Source organism: Lemur catta, chromosome 4, assembly GCF_020740605.2.
Source record: "Lemur catta isolate mLemCat1 chromosome 4, mLemCat1.pri, whole genome shotgun sequence".
Taxonomy (NCBI): domain Eukaryota; kingdom Metazoa; phylum Chordata; class Mammalia; order Primates; family Lemuridae; genus Lemur; species Lemur catta.
Window position 1 is genome coordinate 7191287 of NC_059131.1, and position 22408 is coordinate 7213694.

The 22408-nt window shown below is 33.8% G+C and overlaps 1 protein-coding gene across 5 annotated transcripts in view; it reads right to left on the reverse strand.

Annotated features, from left to right (window-relative positions):
* Positions 1-296: 296 nt before the first annotated feature.
* The window catches only part of ROCK2 (Rho associated coiled-coil containing protein kinase 2), a 122315-nt gene continuing 100203 nt past the window's right edge, over positions 297-22408 (reverse strand). For 2 of the 5 annotated variants that reach the window (XR_006734622.1, XR_006734624.1), the window contains 15 exons: positions 21123-21192; positions 20313-20416; positions 19947-20133; positions 17579-17672; positions 17383-17477; positions 16444-16623; positions 16092-16260; positions 15593-15769; positions 14175-14245; positions 13467-13555; positions 13057-13135; positions 11391-11652; positions 11090-11303; positions 9286-9451; positions 297-3677 (listed from right to left, as the gene is read on the reverse strand). Coding sequence is in view for 2 of the 5 variants with exons in the window: in XM_045549044.1 (XP_045405000.1) it covers positions 3674-3677; positions 11090-11303; positions 11391-11652; positions 13057-13135; positions 13467-13555; positions 14175-14245; positions 15593-15769; positions 16092-16260; positions 16444-16623; positions 17383-17477; positions 17579-17672; positions 19947-20133; positions 20313-20416; positions 21123-21192 (1795 nt within the window). In the remaining 3 variants the exon portion in view is untranslated. The remainder of the gene's footprint in view (positions 3678-9285; positions 9452-11089; positions 11304-11390; positions 11653-13056; positions 13136-13466; positions 13556-14174; positions 14246-15592; positions 15770-16091; positions 16261-16443; positions 16624-17382; positions 17478-17578; positions 17673-19946; positions 20134-20312; positions 20417-21122; positions 21193-22408) is intronic. The other 3 variants (XR_006734623.1, XM_045549044.1, XM_045549046.1) reach the window with 3 other exon arrangements.

Genomic DNA, 22408 nt, shown 5'->3' on the forward strand with positions numbered 1-22408 from the left:
TGCATCTGTCCCTATCCTCACCAGCTCAAATGAGATTGTTAGGTTTGTGTCCCCATTAAAATACCCAAATCAAATCAGAGAGAGGCTCCTGGTTGAAATTCTATTATTTTATATTTCTCCAAGAACTAAATGACAGGGCAGAAGAATCACACAACTCCATAGCTTCAGTTACAAGACTTGTTTGCTACCCCCATCCCATCTTTTATACCCATCTTATGAGAAAGGCAAATATTTGGGGTAAATTTTAAAAGGTTGCAGCACTCCAGGACTACTTCATAGGAAAAGTAGGAAAATGCTCATGTCTTCATTTCTTTTATTTTTTTTATAAAAAGCAGGCATAAAATACAATTACATTACTACAAAGATGCAACAAATTAAAAAAAAAAGGGGGGGTACGATTTTTGTTCAGAGGGGACAGCTGATCAAATATTTATGATTATCTAAACCATGCAGTTCATAACTTATTACAATTCCAAACAAAAAACTCATTATTATGGGGAAGGGAGATGGGGAGAGGTCCCCAAGCATAATATTCAGCACTGTCACACAGTGCTTACCTTCAAAGTGCTTTACAATTCAACTGTGGTATCTTCACAACATAGGGAAGCTGAAGCCTTATTCCAGGGAAGGAGAGGTGAGTCAGTAGCAGTGTCAACGCAGACTGAGAGACTCTGAAGTGACTTGCTCAAATAAGATTTAAACGTGTTATTTAAAGCATGTTCCAATAAGGTTAATATCACGTCTGAGTTTCTCTATTTTAACATCAGAATCCTGTAAGGACAGATAAACAGCAGCATAACTTCTTAAAGTGTGGTTTGGCAATCTGGAGTACTTCTTGTTCAGGACATACAGATAAGCTGATGCAAAGTAGATCCTTCAGAGCCAGATTTGTGCAACTGCAGCACAGGTTAGTTTTAAAGGCATTAAACTTTATTTTATATTTATTGGTATATTTATCCATTAGCTAGAGCATTTTAAACTTTCAAATAGATTTTTTTTAAAAAAAATCTTGCTTCTAGATAGCATGTTTTTTTAAAATTAATACTTTAAAAAAATTCACTATACATTAATTTTCCACAGTAATACCGGCACCAGTTTTCCTTCCACTTCTGTCTCACTATCTCCACAAAAGTAAAAAAAAATCCAACTAAGAAAATCCCAATACTCACTAGTTCTTAGTTCCCAATAGGAGGTATTTATGGCTCTAGGAGAAATCAGGTGTGAAGAAATAAGCAACTTATAGTCTCATAAACATTTATCTTGGAAGCTTTGGGGCCTCAAGAAAAAGAGAAACTGGCACAAAATCAGGTTGTGTCATATTTAATGAGTGCTGGGGAAGAGAACATGTGGACAGGTGCATGCACTCATGTATGTACAGAAAAGCGGCAATGCGGTACAAAGCAAATTCTTACCCAAGGTCAGAATTTTTTATTAAGCGCATTTCTACTAGTTGGACAAACAAACTAATTAATCCTTACGTCAAACCATATAATGTGAAGAATCTCCATGGGAGAGATTTTTTTCACCCCTAAGAATATCTCTTTCCCCCCAGATATTCACATTAATTTTCCTGGTACAGTTGCATCACACCATGATTCTCCATGTTCTCTAATATATACAGCATTCAAAATTTAAACTTCTGCCTTTTTCACTCAAATATTGCAGTTACTCATGTGTAAACTTGAAATTGTTTCACCTTAATAAAGTTTATTAAAAATATATATATATATACTCTCCAATTCAGAATAGGATAGAACCTCCCATAGTGTAACAAAATCTTTATATAAAATATTAATTCAGTCTCCTTTTAACAATTCTAATGAATGGAAATATTTATTCTATATAAATTTTATATATTTTTCATTTTTTAATCTTACTTTAAAAAAAAAAAGCTGTCCCCCAAAACCAGAACTGCAGAACACACCTGCAAGAGAAATGGCATGCACATCTAGTTTTAGCACAGACAGCATAAAAGAGTGCAGACTGGATAATGTAAGAATAACAAAATTCAGGTTCAGTACATCAGTAGGCCGATGACTGCTCTTCAATTTCCACAACAGTATCTATAATGGGGATCTAACTCTTTAAAAATCTCTATACTGACACCAGAGGGAATCAATGAAAATTATGTCTACTTCCTTCATTGAAATATTAGATGATGTATTTCAGTATCATACCAAACTCTGTGTGTATGTATGTAAAGAGAGACTGATAAAAGACTACATAATTTTTTTTAAAAAAACCTGATGCTTACCATTGCTGCATACTGTTGTGGTATAAAACATATACTTATCTGTGATCATGAGAATTATAACAGGAATGGTCCTGCCTAAACTGTAACTTTAACAGCATTTAAAAAATGAAAATCAAATTAAGTGCCTTTGAGGCCATTTCTTCCCAGTTATCAGTTTTTTTCTTAACCCAATACTGAAATATTGCCATACACAGTTGTGTGTTTGAAGATCACATTTAAATATTTAAAATATATCTACAGTATGTCTTAGTTTTCTTTATATTTGCGATAATTTTTGAATCTTGAGTGTGAATGTCAAGATAATCACAAATGTCTTTACCAGAAATCAAAGCACATCTAGGGTAGCCAACAAATTCAAAGCAAAGCAAACATTTTGTAGTCACAGACTAACACTGAGGTCTGTAAAAAGGGTTGGATGAATAATACATACACATCAAAGATATATTAGTTCTAATACTATCCATTATTGTTTCTATAACCAATGCTTTAAAAAAATTTTGTTATACAATCAAAATAAGCTGACATTGATATAACTATTATGTGTAAAAATAGTGCACTATTTTTTTTCCACAAAGCAAGTTTGCATCCTAAGAGCTGGTAAACACTTTTTTTTTAATACAGAAAAGAGCTGAGACTTTGAAAAAAAATTAAATTAAGGCATTCAAAATGGGTAAAGTTGCCTATCATGAAGCATTAGGAAACTGATAAAATTAACTTCAAACTTCTTGTTACAGTAACTGCTTAAACACGAACATGCAGCTTCCATCAGGTACACATGAATGAGTGATATAAACTCCAACATTATGGCTTTATACAAGTGCATAGTTGCAACTGCAGTAAGTAATGATATCTGATTAATGTATATAAAAAATAAAGTGGGAAGTTTAAAAAACCCTCTTGCAGTATTACAGTACTATATATATATATGGTTTTTTAAATATATATATATATATATATACACAGTATAATGGTCACTTCTGAAAGATGCAGTCAATATCACTGTAGTGGAATCCATTTCAAGATTCTTCTGGTAAATGTGCTGGTGAAATCTCACTATTGAAGCTGAAAAGATGATTTCTTTAAACTTTAAGTCTTCTCAGTCCTTTTGTGCAATGTAGTGTGAGTGACTGCTAAGAGAGCTTTATGAAACAAGTTTGGAAGAGTTGCACTTGATATCCTTACTCTATTAACCAATCATGGTTGGTTCAATCAATTTGCTGCTTCAAAGGAGCCCAAGAAATCTCTCCAAAAATTTTCATCTATATTACAGGGAAAAAAGGAACATATATGCATATGTGTATTTATCAGTCTCTCAGGAAAATACAGCTTTTTAAGAAATTTTGGGCCATCATATTTCAGTCCTGTTTTAACTGGAAGAATACGATCACCTTGAATAATGACTGCTTTCATAGAAGGCAGTTAGCTGAAAAGAAAGGAAAAATAAAGTTAGCTGATACAATTTAAATTGTATAATAGCTGAAATAATTTAAGAGGTTGTTAAATTCCTTGAAAAGGCATTCCATTCACATTATTAAACTATACTGTCTTCCTGCTACTATATTTTTAACACCTAAATCATGCATAAGCCTACTTATTACTTTTCTTATTTTTAGGTACATGGCAATTATATTCTTTCTCAATATATGGACTTTGAAAGTTCCATATTGGCTACAAACATTACACACAAGTTTTAATATGGTTAACTAGCTATTAGACTTATTTAATAGTATGCCACAGAATAACTCTGAATAGAAGTTTGATTTGGTGTTTAACTGCTAGCTGCCTATGTAGCTGAAAGAGCAATGGACTTAGGGACAGGTTCTAGTTGGCTGTTTGACCCTCAGCCACATTGTTCTTATCTATAAAACAGGAACAAATATGTTATAGTAAATAGATGCAAAGATACTCTGCTAACCAGGTTATAAATAGATCCCAACAGTACATGCTTTATGTTTTGCAACATGCTTACTTAGGTTAAGACACACATTATTTCTTTTAAAACCATCCTATGTAAAAGGTTTAAGTCATGAGGCTCAACTTGCATTCACATCTCCTTTAGGTACTATTAACCAAACTATTTCACATTTTCTAAAAGCACGAGAGTTTTCACAGCAATACTATTAACATTCTTCAGCAAGGGTAACATTAAATTCTCACAAAGCAAACATTTCACAGCATCACACACACAAAAGCCAAATCAGAAATAACAATTTCACAGCACTTATTAGACTTATAAAGTTTTTATAGTTTCAATTCTTGCAAGTTGGAAAGAAAGAGGAAGGAAGGAGAGAGAGATGAAGAAAGGAATCCCATGCTATGTTCACAAAGTAGTACAGTTGTAGAAACTTGAAAACATTGTAAATTCTCCTCTGAATATGGAATGAATACAGAATTGACTCCTTCTGTGGTTTCTACATGTTTCATTCCTAAAATAAAAAATTTTAATTCCAACTGTACTGGAAATTTATAAAGAATCTGAACATAGCATTTCACTTTTATACTTAACATGGCAATTTCAGTTAGAAATGTGTCTGAAAACTATTTTTTAACTATATACTATTAACAACTTTATAAATTTTCAAAACTAGTCAAAAATAATGAAAGCCCAAGTGCAAACCACATGCACTATGTAGAAGTACTAAAATAACTCATTTTTGATTTTTTTGATTTACCCCATTTATTTCTTCAGAAATCAAAAACATCGTCATCATCATCATCACCACCATCAACATCATCAAATGACCAATCCCAGTCTTTAAATGCCAAATCAAGCAATCTGCAATAGGAGGTTTGCAAATTTATACTCTAACATTCTTTAGAAATTGCACCTTAATGCTACGACCTAGAAATCATACTTTGAATATGCTGTAAACATTTTAACTTTCCCTTCATGGATAACAACATGATTAAAACTAAGATGGAAGCACACAGGGAAAACTTTCCCTTTATATGTAATTACATATAACTTGTTGGCCAGGTATCCTTTTCAGAATACCAGAGAACTGAAGACAGAGATAATATTTGGGATAATAAGACACAAGGTGCTTCCCCCTCATCACTCTTGTACCCCAGGTGAAGATGTGACCATCCTGATGCCTAGTTTGGCTTGACAACTATGAAAGCCCAGCATTTGTTAATATTCCCTTCACAAAAGTGGTTAGATTACCAGCCAGCTCACATTTTTCCATCATTACCCCATAAGCCATAGTATTAAAAGGGAATAAAATAGTAAGAACACAGCTTTTTTATTTCTAGGAGGTCCTGCTCAAAGGCTCACCAACAGCTATGCTCTACATATGAAAAACTATGGACAAGCCACCAGGTATATAAGTAGCATCAGCAACTTCTCTCAGCTAAATAAATTGGACTTAGGGCTGGGTTATATGTGGTCTTTTCTTTCCAATCCAATAACCTGAACTATAATATTGCAATCATCTTTGTTTTAAAAAATAGGAGTAATCTTTCATCATTTATAACTGTGGTTGTTCATGAATCAACTTGTGCCAAGAAACTCATCTGGTCCCCAAAGCCTCAGTTCTTAAACTGTATATGATTTACTGAGTGTTCTCTATAATGCATTATTACCAGGCCTCATCCCAACAGATTTTGATATGACTGGATGGAAGAAGGGGCCCAAATATTTGCATTTTTAAATAAAAAACCTGAGGTGATTTCTGATGCAGCTGGTTAACATTGAGAAACACTGACAAGAGTAGGTTGATGGATAATTACCCTAATTTAAAAGTAAAGAAACTACTCAGATTACTTTTTTCAAATGTGCTGAACACAGAACAATATTTGAGAAAACACAGAAACTTAGATATAATTACTTGTTCACTTAATACATATCACAGCCTAGTGTACATTCATTTTTCTATGCTTAAATATAAAGGAAATTTTAGCTGTGGTTTCAGCTCTGCTGCCTGGCAGGCTGAGACCTGCAGGCCTTCCAGGGTATCCATGCCCCAGCTTGGCTAGTTGATGAGAAATCTGCATTGCATATCCTTCCAAAACCTTTGAGGTGTGTGCTAGTGTCATGATCTTGAATTTACAATTCCAATTGCTAGATATTAGTGCAGTGCATACAGACTTCCCTTAAAACTTCTCCCCCATCCCCTTCCAATCAGTCACCTAATTCTAGTTATTTAGACTTAAGAAATCTCTCTGAATCCAGGTTTCTTCTCTCCTTTTTCACTGTCAGTACTCAGTTTAGGATCTCCTTAAGTCTGAACATACCAATCCCTAATTGAAAGACTTACCTGTAGAACAAAATCAAAACTCCTTAGCCTAGCGTACACGGTCCTTTTCAGTCAGGTTCAAACTTTTCTCTCCAGTGTTATGTCATCTACTCCCACTCCCTGCTGTCACCCTCGCCCAATCCAACACAAAATTACAAACATAAGTAATTCTGACAACTCCACACGACATTTTGCCTGGAATTGGCTTTTTCCTTATTTATTTGCCAGTAAAATTATCAATCTTCCAGTTTTTGAGACCTTTCTTAATGTCCTCAGGCAGAATTCTCCCTGCTTTGTTTCCCCATAACACCCTTCAACATCGTACACAGTGCTGTGTCTGCCTGCTCACCTGTCTCCTCTGTTAACTGGTCACTAGGGATACGCTGCAGGCCTGGGGAACTTGTCAAAGATGCTTCAGAAAAAGGGTCCATTTAATTTTCAGTTCTACCAGCAATACATGAAGTGTACATTTCTGTATCTTGCCAATAGTAAGTTTCTTAACTCTTGCCAGTTTGGCAGGTGAAAAATGGTTTTATGTTATAGTTTTAATGTAATTTTAATTTTTTTAATACAGTTGTCCTTCCTTATCCACGGTTTCACTTTCTGTGGTTTCAGTTACCAGTGGTCAACCATGGTCTGAAAATATTAAATGGAAAACTTCTGAAATAACAATTCATAAGTTTTAAACTGCATGCCATCCTGAATAGGGTGATGAAATCCATGCCATCTGCTTGGGACACGAATCATCCCTTTGTCCATCATATCTGTCCTGTAGATGCCACCTGCCTGTTGGTCACTTAGTAGTAGTTCTTGGTTATCAGACTGAAAAAACATGCTATATATAGGGTTTGGTACTATCTGTGGTTTCAGGCATCCACTGAGGTCTTGGAATGTACTGCCCATGAGATAAGGGAGGACCACTGTAATCAGGCTTATTTTTTTTTACATTTAACTGCTATTTCATAGTAATGCCTGCATATTCCTCACTAATTTTATATTGGGATAAGGCAATCTTCTTTTTCTTAATGATTTATAAGAACTCTTTATATACATCTTTCTCATGTATATTATAAATACATGGTGTTCTAAAAATTTACAAGGCTTTATATTTTGAGGTAGTCAATCTTTGACTTTGTTTTGTTTTATTCTTTGGAAGTTCTTCTCCAATCCAAGATCGGATACATATTCATTCATATTTACCTATTCTCTTTGGCTTCATTTATGGATTTACTTTTCACACTTCAAGTTGTATATAACTTTATTATTTTTTCCCAAATAATTAGTCTGTTAATTTTCTAATATTAGAAATGGAAAAGAACAAAGATAAGGTAATAATGACATAATAGCTACCCTCACCCTTAAGTTTTAACTGCGTTGGCATGTTTTATTTCTTAAAACTGGATAAATGAGCATTTGTTACATTTTTGTTTTATATTTTTCTGTATGACTTAGGTGTTGCATTTTTTAAAAAGATTGTTAAAAGAAAAAGAAATGCCCTCTAGCCAGACCAATATTTTGTGTCTTGCACTGAAACAAACTAGGACCTCCACAAATTGTCTTAATTTTTCATTAATGTGGTTGAAAATGTGGTTGAAAATTTGTCTCTCTGATTGGTTCTTATTCTAATACCTCTTCCAAGGAAAGGTTCTTTAAATGTTTGGTGCTTTTTATGATCTCTCACACTTTCAAATAATTTCTTCAGAAGGCAAACTATTCTTAGCTCCTTCCCTTGCTATATGTATAATACTTTCAAATGACCCACTGCCACTTGGTTATTCTCTTCTTCACACCCTCCAGTTTGTATACATGACTCTTAAAATGTGACATTCAAAATGGAATGCAAACTGTAGGTGGCTGATTCATGTCAGAGACACAGATATAATTTTATGAGTTAATGAAGCAATGAAGACTCAAATGTCAAAAACAATGGAAATAATGTTGCAGAGGCACAACAAAATTCAAATTATATTTTAAATGTGCTCTTTACATTTAGGATTTCAAAGAGTATATTAAATAAAAAATTGTCACAAAATGTACCCTATACATTTTACAGTCAGTCTTGATATTAGTTTTATCTACATGCACAGTTGCAAGATGAGAGAAAGAAATCCTTATTACTTACTATTGCTATGACAAAATTAAAAAAAAAATCAACGAAGAATGATTCAAAGGGCAGGGCCAGAAGTTAAAAAAAAAAGTAACAAAAATCAAAAGTAAATGTGCTTTCAAACACATCACAATGCTGATTTGGCGCAAGGAGCAAGGAAAGTGTAAGTCAGTGAACATGAAAACAGACTGTTACATAATTCGGGGCATGCCTCATTTGGTCTGAAAATTGCTTCATAAACTAATTCTATATGTTATGATACAAAGAGAAATCATTAACTTCTCAAATAGCACAAAAGAAAAAATATATAGAAAGGATTGGGGCTGTTACAGTCCTGGATCTAAACAAACTGCCCTTCTGGAGTCTCAATCAAAAAGAAAGATAACAATACCTGTTCTACTCCATAGGACTATTTTAAAGATCAAATAAGAGAATACATAAGAAGTTAAATGAGAGAACAGAATATATATGTAAGCACTTTAGAAGCTGAAAAGTACTATATATTATAAGGTATTAAAACAGCATTTATGCATCAATAATTTTACAACATTAATAATAGGAACTTAATTTTTAGAAGTTTTGTAAAAGGCACGTTGAATGGCCTTCAGTGTCTCTGAACTCTTGAGTTTCTTTAGCTTAATTACTATCAGTAATCACCAATTTTATAATATTTAGTTTTATCATACCTCACATAAAATATTCAACATTTTCACTGCTGAAACACCAATTCTACCTTTGCCATTCTAAATTACTTCCTTCTAGTTTCAAGAAAGCTCGTATAAGATATTTGTGGTTAGAATAAGATTTCTGATAATACAGCCAATGCACATCATTATTCGTATACTGAAGGTCCTGTGTTAGGGAACAAAAAGGATACCTGAAATTAGATACCTGATCTAAGTGTAACTTTTCCTTTAACTAACCAAATCCTCATGTTCACTCCATGTTCAATGAATAACAATGTTTATGAACGCTGTAGTACCTAGTAAGCCAATAAATGGCTATTCTGAATCAAGATACTTAATTAAATGACTTTAACATAGCCATATGAAAACGGCTCCATCAAATTGTTTTTGTGCATAATGATCATACCTCACCTTCCTCCAATGTTCCTAAGTCCACCTCAATTCCAAGTAATACCCACTTCACCCATTAGTTAATATTTGCATTTTTAAAGATGGTTTATATTTTTCTCTAAATCACAACTGAGTTACTATTTAAATGTATGGATTTGAATTAAGATCAGCTGATTTCAGTCCTGCTTCCCAAGTCACCTAATATAAAAACGTTTGATCATGAAACACAGTGTAGGCCGGGCGCAGTGGCTCACGCCTGTAATCCTAGCTCTGGGAGGCCGAGGCGGGTGGATCACTCGAGGTCAGGAGTTCGAGACCAGCCTGAGCAAGAGTGAGACCCCGTCTCTACTAAAAATAGAAAGAAATTATCTGGCCAACTAAAAATATATATATACAAAAAAAAATTAGCCGGGCATGGTGGTGCATGCCTGTAGTCCCAGCTACTCGGGAGGCTGAGGCAGTAGGATCGCTTAAGCCCAGGAGTCTGAGGTTGCTGTGAGCTAGGCTGATGCCACGGCACTCACTCTAGCCCGGGCAACAAAGTGAGACTCTGTCTCAAAAAAAAAAAAAAAAAAAAGAAACACAGTGTACACACTTGACACTTGAGGGTCTGTGTACAATATTTTTTTTTTCTTTGAGACAGGGTCTTGCTCTATTACCCAGGCTGGAGTGCAGTGGCGTGATTATAGCTCACTGCACCCTCAAACTCTTGGGCTCAAGTGATCCTCCTGCCTCAGCCTCCCGAGTGCATCACCATGCCTGCTTAATTTTTTCGTGGAGACAGGGTCTATGTTGCCCAGGCTGGTCTCGAACTACTCGCCTCAAGTGATCTTCCTGCCTCAGCCTCCCAAAGTGCTGGGATTACAGATGTGAGCCACTGAATCCAGCCTTGTATGCAATGTTAATACTATCTCCTAAATCACTACATTAGTCAAAGCACTTACAAAAGCTGAAAGTAGCATGATTGTACAGTCAGTCCACACTTAATGTTGTTGATAGGTTCTTAGAAACTGTGACTTTAAGTGAAATGAAGTGCAACAAAATCATTTCTTTTCTCATCAGTGTTATAATGAAACAACTTTGAAGGAAACAACTTTATTCGTTGGAAGTTTCCAAGAACCTGTGGACGTTAAGTGAGGGCTGACTATATACCTAAATATGACAAAAATGAACGCTTTATAGATTTTTGGTTGAATTTAATGTATGTGTATGATTTAGCAAATAAATTTATATCACTTTCAGCCAAATCAATGAATGAGACATGCACACAAAATAGTTTCAAACATTTGGTATTCCATGGCTCTAAAATTTGAATACCAAGCAAAGGAAAACTAATTAGGAAAATTTGTAGTTTGACTATAAATAGCAAAATCTTTTAATAGACCTTAATTTTAACCACATTTTAATTTATTACCTTGGTTTGTTTGGGGCAAGCTGTCGACTTGGCCGTCTAATAGACTGGTTTGGTTGTATCTTCATCGAAGTTCTAGGAGATGACCGTGCAAAAGGGTCTGGAGCTGGGGGCTTTTTAGGTATCTTTTTTACCAACCGACTAACCCACTTCTGCTGCTCTTCTGTAGAATTTGCTAATAACAATAGATTCTTTGCCGTTGAAATATCATAATACACTATAAAGAAATATTTGAAAAAAGTTAATGTGCTTAAAATGATCTGAACATAAATAAAATTGATGGAGTGAGTAATTTACTAGTTACCTTTACAAGGTGCTATAATCTCCTCCTTTTTGTCCATGTGATCTTTATGACATTTAATGTGGCAGCGACGGCACTCTAAAGCAGGAGGAGGTTTAAACATATGCCACAGTGGCTTCATACAAGCCTCACAGTTGGTTGGGAAATGATAAAGAGTAGGAATAAACTCATGTCCTTTGTGGCAAATATAATTAGATTTTTCTCCAACTGGCTCCACTGGAAATTCTTGTTCCTTCTTACTTTCTCCTTCATTGGCATATAGAATCTATGAACAGTAAAAAAAAAAAAAAAAAAAACAAACAAACAACAATAAATGATTCCAAACATTTTTTATGTAGTAACCAGTCTGATAGTATAAAGTAAAATTAGTCTTAATTATTCGGTGAAAAGAAAATGCATTTGAAGTCAAAACCTACGCAGACTCTGCCTAATCAAGAGCTTCTGTAAGAAAAGACATTAGACAGTCAGTTTGGTTCACATTTCAAAAGAACTGATCCTGTTCAAATGCTGCCTCCTTATTTTCCCTGTATTTTACTATGCTTTAGCAACACTATCAGCCCAGCAACAGGTAAATTTGCACTTCATAAGCGTTAGAAAGTTTTTTGAGACATCATTCAAAATAATTGCCTGAAGAAATGTGGCAATTATACTAATTGGTGTGTTATAATTCTTTTTTTTTTTGAGACAGAGTCTCGCTCTGTTGCCCAGGCTAGAGTGAGTGCCGTGGCATCAGCCTAGCTCACAGCAACCTCAAACTCCTGGGCTTAAGCGATCCTACTGCCTCAGCCTCCCGAGTGGCTGGGACTATAGGCATGCGCCACCATGCCTGGCTAATTTTTTCTATATATATTTTTAGCTGTCCATATAATTTCTTTCTATTTTTAGTAGAGACGGGGTCTCGCTCTTGCTCAGGCTGGTCTCAAACTCCTGAGCTCAAACAATCCACCCGCCTCGGCCTCCCAGAGTGCTAGGATTACAGGCGTGAGCCACCGCGCCCGGCCTAGTGTGTTATAATTCTTAAAAACAGAAACCTGTGTGATAGCTGTAAGCACAGCTACATTTTAAAAGATCTGTATTTGGAGAGTAGACGGAGGGAAAAAAAGAGGAAAGGATGTGTAAAATACTATGAATAAATATTACAAGCATCCAGAAAACAAGGGGCCAACTCCCAAATAGCACACCAAGCACAATAGCTTTTATACAGAAAAACTGAATAACTAATTATTAGATTGACTAATTTTAAAATGAAAGCAGTAAAGGGAAGTATTTGGCTTTATTTTAAATCGGAAGTAAAAGGGATACCAGGTACAAAATTTAACTCCATAAGCAATTTTTTTAACTTTCTAGAGAGCTGAACACAAAATTGAAAACAAAAGGAAAAAGTTCATGCTTAAAAAAATTATAACCAACCTTAAAAATATAGCAAAGGCCAGAAACATGATATAAATACACTACAGACTTTAACAATTAAAATGGTAAACGGAATGAAGATGTATCCAAACAGAACAAGTCACAAAATAAAAAATCATTTTTAAATGGGACTGAAACAGAAAGGTAATCTGAAGAAGGCCAAAAAATAAAGAAATTTGATCTGTCATATCATAACTTAGGTGAAAAAAATAAAATAAAACCAAACAAACAAACAAAAACAAAATAAAAGTATGTTTACCTGGAATATCCTTGGAATTTCTTTAGCATCTGCTCTATATACATCTGTCTGTGTAACTGGTCGGACATGAAATAATTTGCTAGGAAAGATTTTGAATAAAGAAATAAAATATTACCCAAGGATCAAATTATATTAATCTATACTTAACTCAGAAATTAAAAGTTAACTACTTTGACCCATGTTAGGAGCTTACCGAATATCTTATTCTATTAATTCAATCATTACTTAAGATTTTTAGCAATTTCTTTCATCTGTATAAAGCAAACTGCAAGAAAATGTAACAACAGTATGGGAGGAGCTATACTATAGTTCTTACATGGCTAATAAATTACATTAATTGTTACTCTCTTACCATACTTTAAAAGATGAGAAAAGATACAGTTCCCAAATATTCTAATAAAAACACTTACTCAATATCTAAAACCATGTAAGGGTTAGATTGTTCTTTATCTTGTTCACTGTCATAGAAAAGAATCTTCTTACTGCTTACAATCACATACTGTTAAAAAGAGGGAGGAAAGGAATTAATGACTCAAGTTATTATATACCTTATTGATTTTCTTTGAAAATAAATTCTATATTGGCAATAAAATCATATAAAATACCTAAGTAGCTAAAAAGTATTTAATACATCTTCAGGAAAGTCTTCCTTAAAATAAATTTTGTTTGTAGATATTTTAAATAAGCAAATGGGGGCAGAGGGTGAAGTCGAATATTTTTGGGACTTATTTAGCTTTGGGATCTAACAGCATTAGTAACCTCATCAAAAATGAACATAATAACATCAATAATCATAGTAACAGAGGAAAAGAAATAAAGGGGTCTTTTTTAAAAATCATATCCAGAGTTGTTTTCCCAAACAGCAAAAGCACCAAGATCAACAGGCTTATATTTTCCTAACAAAACCTGTCTTATTAATAACACATGAAGAAAAAAATAAGTTTTTACCAAGATAAATAAAATAACATCATTCCAAATCATAAAGTATAAACAAGTTTTATGTGCCTAGAAGTTCTAGTCATGTAAATCCAATGGTTGGAGTTAGACCACCAAAAGCAAAACAAAACAACAAAACAAAACAAAAAATAATAAAAACCATATTCAAAAGTACCAATTACCTTTTTAACCCATCCAAATTTCTTAGTGTTGTTTCGTACAGGCAATGAAAGCCATCCTTCTAATCTTGACTCTATAAATAAAGGCACAAGATATAAGTATATATGTAACGATTCTCCTTTGACAAGGAATTTAATAAAACTTTAAATGGAAGTCAGAAATCAAATAAGCCTTTCAGAATTTATCACTGTAAATTATCTAGGATACAATAATGGCATATGATCAGTAGACACAAGTTATGTAATGCAAAACAAAATCTACGTTATATCACATTGGAAATAGATATTCTACTTTTTATAAAGTCAAATATCCCACTGATTAAATTCATGCATTTGCAAAATTCAGGAGAAAAGTTGCAAAAAAAAAAACCAAACAGGCAGCAGCAGCTCTCGGTTGTCACTGGTCCACCAGCATTAGATTAGAACCCTTTATTTTTCCTTTGGAAGAAGGCCTAACTATAGAAAAAGTGCACATCTTTGAGGAGAAAACATTTTAAATAATTATATGTTCAGAGAAAATGGACTTTCAGAATGGCCATAGTAAAATTGTATAAATTATGTAAATTTAGTTAATGAGTGGCAATATAACCAAAAGATATCTATATTCCAAAATATCAAGATCAATAAAATTCTAGTTCAACAAAGGAAAGTGTCTGAATCCTTGGAATTTATCCTAAATGGTATGTGATCAATATCTTTTAATGAAATAAGTGAAACCATTTTGGGAGGTTATTCTATTAATAATAGTAAAAGTAGCTATCACTTACTTAACATCTACTATGTGTCAACTGTGCTTAGATGCTTTACAAAAATTCTCTTCAATCCTCCCCACAGAACAGGAATTATACCCTTAATTTTGATGAGGAAATAGAAGTCTTGAAAGATCACACAGAGATGCCTCTTTGACATTAAATGAAGAAACTCTCTGGTTTTTTAATTGAAACTAAAAGCCCTTTCAGGGTAAAGATCAGCCCAAATTGCTTCATATTCTCTTATAAGGCCTAGCACAATGTGACTAGGTGAAGCACTCAATAAAAACCTAATATCCTCTGAAACAGTCTACATGCTTTTTTCTGTACTGTCAACTCCTGATATTAAACTTTGTAAAGAAATTCTTCTTGGTTGAAACGGCTAAAACAAGTAGTGAAACCATGCATTCTTAAGCGATATAATGTACTGCTCCATTCTTGTTAAGTTAGCAAAATAAATTACGTATCACAATTACAATAGTACTACCATATGAAAATACCTGAAAAACAAATTCTTTGTTCATGCAGAAGTTTATTTTTAATTGAGTATAGGGCAACATGTTAGAGTTAGCGAATATTAGTTAATGTTATAAAAATTTTTCAAAAAGGCTAAAATCAAGGGTAGTAGGAAAAACTCTAAAGATGAAAAGATTTTCAGGATATCACCTGTACCATTAGGTTCCGTTGAAATGGGTAAGTAAGGCAAAGATTCTTCTTCTGAGTCAGAGTCAGAGTCAGAGTCAAGGAGCATGTGAGAACTGGAAGGCTTAGTGGCAACATTGAGAGAAGCAGAGGAACGCTGGTAGGTGAATGACATGGATTCCATAGTGTGTGATTGAGTGATATGAACTACACACCCAACATACAAGTAAGAATGCAGAAAGAAGAGAAAATAAAATGAAAGCTTAAAAAGAGAGCTACTATAATATATAATGAGTTAATTTACATAACTAAACACGTGGAGTTTTCTTTTGCACGTTTATGAAAAAGTTTGTCAAAAACCAATAAATAAAATAATTCTAAAATGTTATTTGAATCTCCACTGTAAAGTATAGGTTTTCCCTTTAAAAAATGACAAACATTTTTCCTCCAGAGCAGTCAGTCACAGGACTTAAAGCAATCTACTGACTTATATTAAAGACAAACAGGAGGGAAGAAAGCAAATCTGTACCTGGAAACCCATCATCTGCCTCAGCATCCCCTGGTCCGCTGCCTATACTGGAACTATCCAGACCAATATGCAAGGCCTGGAGCTGTGACCGCAGCTGCTCAATGTCACTGTCTTTACTGTCCAGTGTCATCTGCAGTTCAATTCGAATCTGGCTTTCTTCAGCTATTTGCTATAAGAAATTAAATTAACAAATAAAATGCATGCAATGTATCTCATAATTTTGCTTCTTGGTTCAATAATAATAATTATTAAGTAATAGAAATGTTCTACCAGTGAAATAACACACAAACATGAAAATAATTCCACTTCTTAAAAAGAAGTCTTTAATCTAGAGTCCAGAAAGTATTCTTACGGCCTGCATTTCATTCAGTTCTTTCTGATACTTGATCATCTGCTGGGTCAATTTTTCACGTTCGGATTTAAGTTCCATATGTAGCTTTCTATTCTCCTTCTCTTTTCTCCGCACATCTGTGTCACTTCCACGCTTGACAGGTTCTTTTCGATTCATGATCTCAGCCAATTTATTCACAGCCTTAAAAACATAAAAATAAGTATGTAAATAAAATAAATTACATTGATGATTTCTAAGTAACTCATCAATAGCAAGTTATACAATCACTAATAATCTTCTTCCCTATACACAGGGCTACAAAGAAACATTCCATATTATTGAAATAATATACCTTTATTACTCATCATCTACCTCCATTCTATACTGTTAGTTTTTTACACGTTTTTCTGAAAACTGTAATTTTAAATATTTATAGGTTTGATGTGATGTCACTTGCTACAATTTTTTAGTTCCAAAAGAAACTTTAACAGGCAGATCTTTCTTCCCTTACTCTAAAAGAAAATTTTGCATTGGCATCACATTAATAAAATACACCATGTCCAACAACAGCGAAGTGTACCTAGTACCCACACGCCTTTGAGCTGTATACACAATTGTGGGAGTTGGCTGAGGGGTGGCCAATAATCACAGGTGCCTTTTCAGACTGACCCTTTCAAGCTGTCAGCAAATGGTCATTCCCTATAGTTCCTTAAAAGCAGAAAAACTTATTAAATCACAATAAAAAGTTGGGAGAGAATGTGGTTCCATATGGAAAAATTTAGTAGACATTAAACTGAACAATATTAATCAAATCTAACTTCTCCCAACCTGGCAAAAATCAGTAATTTTGACTGTTCACAAATATTGATACATTCAATGGCTATTGCTTCTAATTTGTAATGCTAGAAGAGATAAACTAAAACAAAATTCAAAATCATATTTAGATTCTATTATACATACTTGAGTTTTGAGTGTTCTTTCTGTTAACAGCTGTTTCTCAAACTGTGCTTTAATAGCTGCTGCACTTATCTCTTCATCTTTCAACCTTGACAGTTCTGAAACATGGAAAAATTTAAAAATTTTATTGATAACAATTATAGCAACTGATAAATACTAGGTATATTAAAAATTAACTTTAGTCTTTGTTAATACATACGCTCTTGAGCATCCTTCAATTTATTATTTAATTCTTCTTTCTCATTTGCAAGATTGGCAACATCACTGGTTAGTGTCCTATTAGTTTCTTCAAGCTAAGAAATTAAAGTGGAAAAAAAAAATCACATCCCTGTTTACAAAATTTAAGTTACAAAACAACAATTAAAATCGAAAATATCCTGCGATGTTACTGAACCTCTTGTTTTTCATTTTTTTTTTTTTTTTTCTGAGGCAGAGTCCTGCTCTGTCACCCTGGTTAGAGTGCCATGGCGTCAGCCTAGCTCACAGCAACCTCAAACTCCTGGGCTCAAGCATTCCTACTGCCTCAGCCTCCTGAGTAGCTGGGACTACAGGCATGTGCCACTATGCCTGGCTAATTTTTTCTATATATTTTTAGTTGTCTAGCTAATTTCTTTTATTTTTTATTTTTTAGTAGAGATGGGGTCTCGCTCTTGCTCAGGCTGGTTTCGAACTCCTGAGTTCAAATGATCCGCCCGCTTTGGCCTCCCAGAGTGCTAGGATTACAGGTGTGAGCCACCGCGCTGGGCCCCTCTTGTTTTTCTAAGTATATCCATTGCTATGCTTCTTGTCCTTGTGATAAACTGTATTATAAACTGTATTCACCTTTTTCACCTATAATTGTGTTTTATTACATATACCTGAAACAATATATAGTGTGGTTTTATGTGATTTCCAATCATACTGTATTTATCTTTGTAACTGTTTTCACTCAATACGTTAAAGAATTAAATTGCTGATATATATAAAGATCTAACTAATTCATTTTAACTGACATAATTAGTTCCACCTTCTACCACATTTAATGTATCCATTCATTCATCTACTAATAAGACATCTGGGCCAGGTACAGGGGCTCATGCCTGTAATCTCTTCACTTTGGAAAGTTGAGGATGGGGGGATCACTTGAGGCTAGGAGTCTGAGACCAGCCTGAGCAACACAGTGAGACCCCTGTTCTATAAAAAATAATTAGCCAAGTGTGCTGGTGTGCGCCTGAAGTCCTAGCTACTTAGGAGGCAGAGGTGGGAGGATCACTTGAGCCCAGGAGTTCGAGGATATAGTGAGCTAAGATCATGCCGCTGCATTCTAGCCTGGGTAATAAAGCAAGACCCTGTCTCTTAAAAAAAAAAAAATTGAGATTTTGCTGTAACAGTTATGCTATTAAAAGTGTCATGCCTGAGTTTCTATAGTGTTTTTATCTTAATGTGGACTTTCTCTGGACAGTATTATATGAATATTTAAGATTTACTGGAAATTCTCATACTATTTACTATACTATGCTCTGCCATACTAAATTTACACTCCCCATAGTAGTAAATAAGAATGCCCTCTTCCAGTCTTCAAACACTTGGAATTGTCAGATAATGAATTTCTGTCAGTGCGATGAGTATGAAATGGTCTTTCAAAGTTGTTTTATCTAGGCTTTTCTCAGAGAGTAGTGAGGTTAAGCAACTGCTTATCTATTTAGGTTTTTTCTCTGGCCAATTTTTCTTCTGAATTGTTTAACCTTTTCTTACTGAATTGCAGGAGTGCCACATATATTCTAGATACTAATCCTCTATTTAATAAATATATTGCAAATTATCTCCTCCCTGTTACTTATTTATGTTGTCTTCTGTTATATGTAAGTTTTGGATTCTAATAGCTTAACATTTTCATTTTTCATATTTAGCTTAAGATAGCTAGAATTTACTTTTGTGTGTCATATGGTAAGAATTTAATTTTATTCCTTTCCACATAAAAATAGTGTTTCTAAAACCATTTATTAAATCTGTGTCCTTTCCCACTGATTTGCATACTGCCACTTCCATCACATGCCAATTTCTGTATGTGTCAGAATCTATTTCTAGCTTCCCTATTCATTTCCACTGAACAGGATTAAATATCCTTTTCTATTACCACACTTCTCAATTATTGCAGCATTTCAATAGGTCTGGATAATTGATAGGGTAAACCCAACTACCTGATATTTTACTTCTCTTTGAAATTTTTATTGCAATTTTTTCAATCTGCATAAAACTAAATGTCTTCATGGTAGTTTCAAGATTCTTTTAAATTAAACTCTGTCTAAAGAGAAGAAAAATTCTTTTCTACTTTTGGTATTTTTCCTTTCAGTTTAGTACTTTAACTTTGAATTTGCCAATAGGTGAAGTCACTGGAAATAGTTCTTCAGTAAGCCTCTCTTTAACAAATAACGCTGAGAAGCTGATGGTTAAATGGATTAAAAATCTTGTAGGCAGCATATATAATTTTTCATTTAAATCTATGACACTTTCCTAGTGATTCTAAAGAAGATTTATGATATAACAATTTAATTATAATCCAAAAAAGTACTAAGAATTTTACTTACAGATGCAATTGTAGCATCTTTTTCAGTAAGCTCCTGTTTGTGTCTAGCCATCATCTCTTTGATCTCCAGCTCTTTCATGATTTTCTCTTTTTCCAAATCAGAGTATTGTTCTTCAGCAATTGAACGAGCCAGCTGCTCAGAATCTGCTTTAGTCAAGGTGATCTCCAGTTGAGCAGCCAAAGAGTCCCTACATTTTAGAGATGTATCACTTTAATGTTTAATTTTCATTATGAAGTCAAAGTTTTTATCTAATTCACCAACAAATTTTTATTCATCGACAAATTTTTATTTAGTGAATACCAGGCACTGTTGTTTTAGGAGCAGAGTATATAGCTATGAACAAAAGAGATAGGGTCTTGTCCTTACCTTTCATCCTGTAATTCCTGTTTCTTTTGCTGCAATTCTTTACAAAGTTTGGTCTTTTCTTCACATTCTTCTTTAAGTTCCCGAACTTGTGTTTTATAGAGGGTCTAAATAACAAAATAGAAATTTATAGCATCATCACCAGGAATATTATTTGTACATTCAAAACCTATCCAGACAAAAAAGGAAACATACAAATATTTTCTTATATTGAGCCCCTGAGTAAATTAATAGTTTAATGAACTGTCCTATTTTCTGGTCATCAGCTGATTGATTAATAAAAGTTCAGTTAATAATTTAGAAGCGTGATTTATGACTCCTATCAGAGTGGTTATTTCTTATTGCATGGCAGACATAGGTAGGATGAATGAGGAGCCAAGGAAAAATATTACTAATTTAGACAAGAAAATTTTATTGGCTTAAATAAATGAAACAGAGGTGACAGTTTCTACTTCACACTTTAAAACTGATCTTTAAAAAGCACAAAGGTTAAAATGACAATTTTATTCATTATGAAAATATATTCCTCCTCAAAAAGCAATGCTTTTAATCAGCTTCATAGGGTATGGTATTGTGCTTACGATTATTTTTCTAGCAATGATAATGGACTTTTGCTAAACGATCTACATTCTTTTGCCCACTTGCTCTTTTTAAGAGGTGTGTGATACAAAACATCCCATCCATAACTCTGTCTGGTGTTTGCTATACAAATATATTGCAAAGACAAGAATCATTCTCCTGGTTCTGAGTAAAAATTAAAAAACAAAATTCTACAAGTACAGCGATTTTCAAATTAATGTGTCTAGAACTTACTGAGAAATACTGTTCCGCTTCAAGCTGATCCTGGAGCTCTTTCATTTGCCCATCTGCATCTTGACGTTCTCTGTGAGGACATCAAATCAAAGGTTTGAATAAATTATACACATTTTAAACCAGCAAGTTTTGAAGTATGGTCTGGGGAACTCCTGGGAGTCCCTGAGGTCCTTTCAGGAAATCCATGAAGTCAGATCATTTTCATAATAATACTAAGCACCACTGCATTTTTTTACTCTCATTGCCTCACGAGTGCATCTGGACTTTTCCGGCAGCTATGTGACATACAATGGCTAATGAAGTGTGTGCTTGTGTGTTCTTGTGTTTCAAAATTGTCTCAGTTTTAATTCTGAACACAACAGATATCATTAGATAAATCACATAAACAAGAACTCTTTGGAATCTTCGATAATTTTTAGAATATAAAGGTGGTCTGAGACCCAACAGTGTTATACTAAACAACACCGAATTATGCATTCCCATACATACACTGTTATCAACCATGTATGCCAACCACATAGTAGAATTCAAGGAGTACCTGAACTTTAGTTATCTTTGGGGGAGTGAAAGAAATCTGTGGAAGAGGGCCTGTAGGGAGATCAGGAGTGCTCATTTTATATCTAAATTTGGATGGTAACTGTACAGATTTACATACTTTGTAAAAATTCACTGAGCTCTCCACTTATTTGTGTACTTTTTCCATATGTTTGTTAATCTTAAATAAAGAAATAAACTAAAAAATAAAATAAAAAGTGAGCCCAACAACCCATTTAAGAAGATGGGTTCAAATACTACACTAAATTCTAGGCTCCTTGCAAAAACATAAAAATTATAGTTATTGCAAGCCAAAACTAAGCGGAAAAGCAAGTTAGAAAACAATATAACTTCTATGATATAATTAACAAATAAGCAAAAACCAAAATAAAATGTACAAAAACCCAACCCTATATATTAATATATTTGTTCAGATGTATAGGTACAGGTACAGAAATAGGATAAATAAAGGACAGATAACAAACTGTTAGGATATGTTATCTCTGCAGAGAGGAAAATGTCTGAATTCATGAAGGGGAACTTCTATTTTCTTTCTTCTTTCTTTATTTAAATATAGGTCTGAGTATTTTACAACGAGAGATATTTTGATACCACTTGGATATTTAAAAAAAAAGTATGCAGCAAGAAAGACTCATGTCTTCAAAACAGTGTTACAGAAAAAAATAAAAATTAAAAAAAAAAGAAAGACTTGGAGTAAACAATTCCACTATATTACTTAGAACACTCATCCT